Source organism: Sinocyclocheilus anshuiensis, unplaced genomic scaffold, assembly GCF_001515605.1.
Source record: "Sinocyclocheilus anshuiensis isolate Anshui unplaced genomic scaffold, SAMN03320099.WGS_v1.1 scaffold2651, whole genome shotgun sequence".
NCBI classification, from domain to species: domain Eukaryota; kingdom Metazoa; phylum Chordata; class Actinopteri; order Cypriniformes; family Cyprinidae; genus Sinocyclocheilus; species Sinocyclocheilus anshuiensis.
The window spans coordinates 34661-42953 of record NW_015538066.1 but is presented as its reverse complement, the minus strand read 5'-3'; the positions used below and the strand labels follow the sequence as shown (position 1 = coordinate 42953).

Below are 8293 nucleotides of genomic sequence, written 5' to 3'. Positions count from 1 at the left end.
ATTTACTGTATATTGCTGCTGCCACACAGATCTAAAATAAACAAGCGATTTATTTCCCAGCTGTTTACCTTCACGGACATAACCGACTGTTTTAGTATCTTGTGTGTTTTTTAACGTAAACTTGTGTGTGAAAGATAACTTAGTTCAGTACTCACAGTACGGCTGTGACAGCCGCTTTCTATACGTGTGCTTCGGATGTGTGCTCTCAGAAAACGTATATCAGAAGTTTAAACTCATATGGTTTAAACCGCATGATTTCAGCGCTATAAACATGATAATCAGAACCATAACAGATGCTTTTAGCAGGTCCGACCTGTAATGGCCCAGCTCTATTCTGGAAAAGGGGGCGGGGAGCGAAACAGATGTTATTTAGCAGGTACGAGCTGTAATGGCACAGCTCTATTCTGGAAAAGGGGGCAGAGAGCAGCAGCTCATTTGCATTTAAAGAGACAGGCCCGAAAAACAGTGTTTCTTTTTCCACTCAAAATAGGCATTTTCAAAATGATATAATAAATGATCTGTGGAGTATTTTGAGCTGAAACGTCATAGACACATTTTGGGGACACCAGAGACTTATATTACATATTGTGAAAAGGGGCATAATATGTCTTCTTTAAAGTCTCTATTAATGAGCTGACGCGTTAAATCGGGTGTGTTAGATGAGTGAGAGTGAGTGGGCTGCTCCAGGAGAAGGAGTTTTGAAAACCATTTCAGAGACATGTTCTTAAATGTGACTCAACATGCAGGTTGAGTGTAAGTGTCATGGTGTTTCGGGGTCCTGTGAGCTCAGAACTTGCTGGAAGGTCATGCCTCCGTTCCGCCGGGTCGGTGTTGTGCTGAAAGAACGCTTTGATGGGGCCACAGAGGTATGTCACAGTGGCTCTATTCCAAAAACTACTGAGCTGCCTAGCTGACTACTGCCTACACAGGCAGCTGTCTTCTAAGGCAGAATCCTAACTAAGATGGAACCTCTTAAGTGACTGATTTGGAACCAAGTGTGTAGTGATCAGTGTTGCCAACTGCTTTCAATTGAAAGTAGCTAAAACTGGTTGCTAATGTCACTAGATGACATCACAATGGCAAATTTACTGATCTATATAAAGATTAATGTAGATCAGTGGGCAAGATGAGAACTTAGATAAGGTTTGTCCAAGGAGTTGCTATATTTGTCCCTAAACTTTTGAAAAAAGTCTCAAAAGGGGCGGGGAAGTCGCTAAATCTAGCTACAAAGTAGCTAAATTGGCAACACTGGTTCCGATGAGCATGAACGGTATACGAATGGAGTGACTGAGCGGAGCGCACGCATAGAGGGGGATAATACGCAGAGCGTCACACCACGTGAAAGTGAAACCTGAGCGGTGAACTAATTTTCGGCAGCCGAAATTTCGGTGCATCTCTGATTATTGGTGACATCAGAAATGGATATTATATAATAGATGCTTTTTAAAACATTTTAGCAATTTAAAAATATTAAAAAAGGATTTTTTTACACGGCACCCCTGCTCTCGACAGACGGCACCCCAGTTGGGAAACACTGACTGGCGCCTGGCGCTGAAGTGAAGTGGAGCGCGCGTCTCCCGTTCTCAGTCGTTCTGCAAATGAATAAATGCACTTCTTGTCAAGAGAAAAAGTGACAGAAGCAGCAGTTGTGAGTGGGGTGACCAACCCTAGCCCCGCCCCTGCGTTAATTGCGTTACATATTTTTTAACGCGTTAAACTGAAAAAAAATAATCGCCTGCGTTAACGCGCTAATTTTGACACCACCAAAAGCAATAAATGATGTCAATTCGAAGTGATACGTGTAGATTTCAAAATAAAACCACGGATAGGTGGCGGCAAGTCGCTGTCTTAATGAGCCAGGCGTCGCGTCATTCATTCATTCATTCAGTAACGAAGCAAAATGCTGTAGTTATGAATGGGTAACTGACTCTCCAAATCGTTCAAAGCCGCACATTTGTTCGCTAACGAAACACTGCTGTATGTTGCTTGGAGACGCACACCAGATGATACGGATTTCGTTGGAACTATTATTTCGTTGCAAAATAGAACAACCAAACAAAATATTCGGTTTAAAATGTAGGCTACATTTAAAATATAACATGTTCACTTAATATTACCTTTTTTGTTGAACTGTTGTAAAAATTAATGGCACATTTGCCATCGTTTGGATATTCAGGGAAAGTTGCATTCTTGCTCGTATCTTAAACATGAAAACAATAACACGCACAGAGTGTGCCTGTATTGAAGAGAGTTTAAATCGATCTCAGTCCGTGTCAATATTTGCTCTTCATGCTATTAAGTGAAGATCTGATTTAAAGATACATTGAACAGCAACGCGATTTGCTAAAGCAACATATTCAGCTTGCATCCTATCACATGCACGCTGCGTGTGTGGAAGCAGTCAGTTTTGACCGCAAAAGATGAGGTAAGCTGATTGGATATCATGTATTTGACCGTTTACGGCACTCCCATTTTCCTGTTTTTACATTAGAAGCGGCATTTTGCTTGTCAGAAATAGGCCTACATGTTCGGTTTTAATGTTACTTTAAGTTGGGGTAGAATTAAATGAATGCCAAAGCTCAGAATTTTGTTCGCGTACAACCTCACCTATGGTCACCTCACATAACCTACCCACAGGGGTACACGTAGCCTACCCCAGTTTGAGAACCACTGTAATAGACCATGTATTTTATATAGAGTTATTTGCAACCAAAAAAACAAGCAAACAATCAGTCTGTCAAACCTAGCAGTAAAATGCAGTAAAATCAAAACAGGAAAACAGAACAAAATAATTGATCAAATTTGAGAAAATTGATGTTGTCATAGAATAATGTCAGTGTCTCACTTTGGCAGAACTGTCCATCGACTGGAAGAGCATTGATACATGTACATGAACCATCAGTGATGTCATCACAGGCCTCGTATGAGTGACACGTGTCATTCGGCCAAACAAACAGACCCTCACATTTACACTGATACTGTGTTTCATTCAAAGAACACACTGAAAAACAGAGGAAGAGTCAAAAAAATCCAAAATTCATAATGTATGGCAGCATTCATGATGTATAAAGTGTAATCCTAGTTATACAATATTACAGAAGCAGAGCCAGAGATCATACCAGTAGTTATGTTGATTTCTGTAATGTTAGTGCTGTCACTGATTGTGTAGGGCAAACTAAAAGACATCAGAAGGTTCCTCAGCTGATCAGTGATGCTACTGTCCATGCTATTGATCTGAATTTCAATCAGATATTCAGTCAAAGGTAGAGTCACTGTAGAAATAAAGTGGGGGGAAAAAACATCCAGAAATGATGAATATGCCTTTTACCTACAAAAATAACAAAATCCAGGTTCACAAGAGGGAAATTATGAATGGATTGTGATGTTTCAGCCCATAAGACTTAACGGAACAGTTATTTTAACCACTGCAGCATCAATTTAACCAGCTTCTGTCATAGATGAAAGAGTCAGTATCTGAAGCATACAGCAATTCATATAACAGATGAGTTTAGTAATTTAATATTTCTGTCACAATTATTTAAAATATTAATCAAATATATCATGATGAAATATATTTTCTACATGCTCACCATTGCATGGGTTACTGGCGCTGACTGGTTCACGGATATTTGTTACAGTAAATCCACTCAAGCAGGAACAGTTGTAACCCCCAATTGAGTTGGTGCAACGAGAGTTTGGACCACAGACCTCTGGTGTCTCAAGACATTCATTCACATCTTTATTACAAGAAGATATAAAAAAAATACATATTGTTGCTATTTTAAACACTCAAGTATGAAAGTCACCATAATTTTAATCTAGTTTTTTTTACACTTTTGCTGTTAACATTTTAAACAGAGGATGAAAAAATATATGTAGGCAGCAGGTTGAACATTTTGTGTTGCTGTTTAACAGTTGATTTAGCAATAAACTGTGTTAAATATGATGTGATGGCAAAAAATGCAAAAGCAAAATATACAGTATATTAAAAATAAGTTATTTAAGAAAATGTACAATATAATCAGATTGTAGGATTTACCTCTACATGTGTTATTGATGCTGATGGGGAGACTTGAAATTGTTGCAGTGAATCCATCCAGACATGAGCAATTGTAACTTCCCAACTGATTTGTGCAGTTAGAATCTGAACCACATACAGATGGACTGAACAGACATTCATTTATATCTACAAAAAAAAAGAAATGACAAATATTAGATTTTACTGTTTTAAATTAGGCAGACACCAAAACATATCAAAGACCTCTGGTATCTAAAGACATTGAACCACAATCTTTATTCCAGAAAGCCGAAAAGACAAAAATAAATAATTTGTTGGGTGATGTTACACCTCAAGCAGGAACAGCTAAAGCTCACAGTAGTATTCAAACAAACTGTAAAGACACAGCAACTCTGTACATTCAGGTTCATAAGATAAAAATAGAAAAAAAAGTTATTAATACTTACCATGACATGAGTTGTCACGGCTCACAGGACTGTCTTTATTGGAGGTATTAAATCCACTCCAGCATGAACACATGTGACTCCCAATGATGTTAATACAATCTGAGTATTGGCCACACACTGACACTGCATCTTCACATTCATTGATGTCTGGAAAAAAGAGTGAGAAGGTTTTGCATAAATGTTACCCTTAAAGGTTTCCAAACAACATGTCAAGTGTCACCAAATAAATTCATATTGGTCATGTTACTACAATTATTATCAGTACATTTGTGATCTAATGTGATTTCTTACCTCTCTGGCAAAGCGGACCATCTGAAGGGAGAGCTTGAATACATCCACAAGTGCCTCCCACAATGCCATCACACACCTGATAGGCCCTGCAGGTGTCATTGGGCCAAACATGATTCTCCTCACACTTGCACTCATATTCTGTTCCATTTAACCCACACACTGTAATAGAATGGGATTCATTTATCAGTGTTCAAACTGTCAGTTTCTCCTAATACTGAACTCATCTTAGCATGTGACATGATAAAACATTCTGATCTCACCAGTATTCATGTCAATATCTGTGATATTAATGCTGTTGCTCAGAGTCAAAGGCAGGCTGATATTTTTGATGAGATTCCGTAAGTAGTCCACCAGGAACAAGTCAAAGAATCTCACATCAATGTCAATCACGTACTTAGAAGGTAGAACTGCAAGAACAAACAGAAGCAGGTTGAGCAGAGCAATCAGTATGATTACATTCTTATAATGACAAAAACTTCAGTATTTTGTAGAAATGTCTTCTACAAAGCCTGAACTTTATATTATAAGGACATTATACAGTGCAGTAAATATTTTAACGACAAAACTCCATATACTGTAATTGACCATGTGTGTTATTTGCAAACAAAAATACTGCAAATAATCAGTCTGTCTAACCTAGTAATAAAATGCAGGAAATCAACAGATCAAAATAATTAAATGAAGAAAATTAATGTTGTCGTAGAATAATGTCAGTGTCTCACTTTGGCAGAACTGTCCATCGACTGGAAGAGCATTGATACATGTACATGAAGCATCAGTGATGTCATCACAGGCCTCGTATGAGTGACACGTGTCATTCGGCCAAACAAACAGACCCTCACATTTACACTGATACTGTGTTTCATTCAAAGAACACACTGAAAAACAGAGGAAGAGTCAAAAAATCCAATATTCATCATGTATGGCAGCATTCATGATGTATAAAGTTTAATCTTAGTTATACAATATTACAGAAGCAGAGCCAGAGATCATACCAGTAGTTATGTTGATTTCTGTAATGTTAGTGCTGTCACTGATTGTGTAGGGCAAACTAAAAGACATCAGAAGGTTCCTCAGCTGATCAGTGATGCTACTGTCCATGCTATTGATCTGAATTTCAATCAGATACTCAGTCAAAGGTAGAGTCACTGTAGAAATAAAGTGGGGAAAAACATCCAGAAGTTATGACTATGCCCTTTACCAGCAAAAATAACAAAATCCAGGTTCACAAGAGGGAAATTATGAATGGATTGTGATGTTTCAGCCCATAAGACTTAACGGAACAGTTATTTTAACCACTCCAGCATCAATTTAACCAGCTTCTGTCACAGATGAAAGAGTCAGTATCTGAAGCATACAGCAATTCATATAACAGATGAGTTTAGTAATTTAATATTTCTGTCACAATTATTTAAAATATTAATAAAATATAAAAAATAGGGAATGACGACAATTCTGTATGCAGGAGATGAAAACACTAATTGTTGTTTAATTGTTAATTAAACAATATAATATGTTAAATATGATTTGATGACAAAAAAAAATTAAATGCCTTAATACAATATCTTTGGTTATTTTCCAAAATTAGGCTATTGATTTGATTCCAGGATTTACCTCTACATGTGTTATTGATGCTGATGGGGAGACTTGAAATTGTTGCAGTGAATCCATCCAGACATGAGCAATTGTAACTTCCAATTTCATTTGTGCAGTTGGCATTTGGACCACATACAGATGGACTGAACAGACATTCATTTATATCTATGAAAAAAGAAAAATAATAATAAATATTAGAGATTACAGTTTTAAATTAGGCAAAGACATGAAAGACCTCTTGTATCTAACGACATTCAACCACAATTATTACTGCAGATAGATGAAAAGACAAAAATGAATCATTTGTTGGGTGATGTTACACCTTAAGCAGGAACAGCTAAAGCTCACAGTAGTATTCAAACAAACTGTAAAGACACAGCAACTCTGTACACTCAGGTCCATAAGGTAAAAATAGAAAAATAAATAGTTATTAATACTTACCCTGACATGAGTTGATGTGGCTTACAGGACTGTCTTTATTGGAGGTATTAAATCCACTCCAGCATGAACACATGTGACTCCCAATGATGTTAATACAATCTGAGTATTGGCCACACACTGACACTGCATCTTCACATTCATTGATGTCTGGAAAAAAGAGTGAGAAGGTAATACATAAATGTTACAATTAAAGGTTTCCAAACAACGTGTTGAGTGTCGCTAATTAAACTCACACTGGTCATGTTAGTACAATTACAATAAGTACATTTGTGATCTAATGTGATTTCTTACCTCTCTGGCAAAGCGGACCCTCTGAAGGGAGAGCTTGAATACATCCACAAGTGCCTCCCACAATGCCATCACACACCTGATAGGCCCTGCAGGTGTCATTGGGCCAAACATGATTCTCCTCACACTTGCACTCATATTCTGTTCCATTTAACCCACACACTGTAACAAAACATAAAGCAGACTTTTAGGCTACAGTATATTCAAAGAATCAATAGAAGTCACTTAAATGACTCATGTTATGTGGAGAATTAAGAAAGTATTTCTGAAACATTACATCCGTGTGTAAAAAATATATTATGGGAGTAAGACCCCAAATTTGATGATTTTATGGAGTCTTAGAGCTTACATGATAAGCAATATGAAAATAACCTTATTAAAATTTTTACTAATATTTAAACACAGACACTTTCTGAGCTCACCAGTATTCATGTCAATATCTGTGATATTTATGCTGTTGCTCAGAGTGAGAGGAAGGCTGATGTTTGTGAAGAGATTCCGTAAGTAGTCCACCAGGAACAAGTCAAAGAATCTCACATCAATGTCAATTACATAGTCAGAATGTAGTACTGAAAGAACAAACAGAAGCAGTTCAAGCAGAACAAAAGTGAAGCTGTACCCTCACAGTCAAAAACAGGTTTTTCTTCATGCCACTGCCTTCTTGTCTTTTTCTGGAATGTTGATATGTTGCTGTATTTTTATGAAAGCTCTTACTCTGCAATAGAGATCAACTGATACTAATTCAGATTATTTTTATATTCAAGTGTCCAAAATGACTGATATGCTGAACCATTTTTAATAATATATTTTTTTGACACAATAACTGAATGATCATTAGACTACAACAGTAAAAACATGAAATCGATTATGAATATTTTATTAATAATAAAAAGATAACTAATTATAGGTTTTATGCAAACTTCTACAATCTAAATGGTCTGAAATTAATTTTCATGTTTGTTTTTTTTACTTTAAAATTATCCAAACAATTCATTTAAATAAGTTAAAAATATTTTTTAAAAATTAGTTACACTGATTATTGATCTGCCTTCTCTGCAAAGATGCAATTTCTCATGTAATGTCTCATTCAAGAAGAAAAGACAGCTAGAAACTTAATGAATGTGCATGATTTTAGTTGCACGAGACACTGGGGTGCTACAAATCAAATATGAAATATAAAGAATTTAAGAGAGAATGTTTTTTTTTTCAGATT

At 36.5% G+C, this 8293-nt stretch overlaps 1 protein-coding gene and 1 long non-coding RNA gene across 2 annotated transcripts in view; both read right to left on the bottom strand.

Annotated features, from left to right (window-relative positions):
* Positions 1 to 5856, bottom strand: part of LOC107683600 (fibrillin-2-like) — a gene marked incomplete at its 3' end in the record, with an annotated part of 17711 nt that extends 11855 nt beyond the window's left edge. The window contains exons 1-9 of the mRNA XM_016479673.1: positions 5751 to 5856; positions 5478 to 5633; positions 5016 to 5162; positions 4756 to 4914; positions 4465 to 4611; positions 4040 to 4186; positions 3591 to 3737; positions 3120 to 3272; positions 2846 to 3001 (exon numbers count right to left, since the gene is read on the bottom strand). Coding sequence (XP_016335159.1) covers positions 2846 to 3001; positions 3120 to 3272; positions 3591 to 3737; positions 4040 to 4186; positions 4465 to 4611; positions 4756 to 4914; positions 5016 to 5162; positions 5478 to 5633; positions 5751 to 5856 — 1318 coding nt within the window. The remainder of the gene's footprint in view (positions 1 to 2845; positions 3002 to 3119; positions 3273 to 3590; positions 3738 to 4039; positions 4187 to 4464; positions 4612 to 4755; positions 4915 to 5015; positions 5163 to 5477; positions 5634 to 5750) is intronic.
* Positions 5857 to 6903: 1047 nt separating this feature from the next.
* LOC107683598 (uncharacterized) lies at positions 6904 to 7544 on the bottom strand. The gene is made up of 3 exons (XR_001633735.1): positions 7503 to 7544; positions 7084 to 7242; positions 6904 to 6939 (listed from the first exon to the last, which is right to left on the bottom strand). It is a non-coding gene; the product is annotated as an uncharacterized LOC107683598 (long non-coding RNA).
* Between the last annotated feature and the right edge of the window lie 749 nt (positions 7545 to 8293).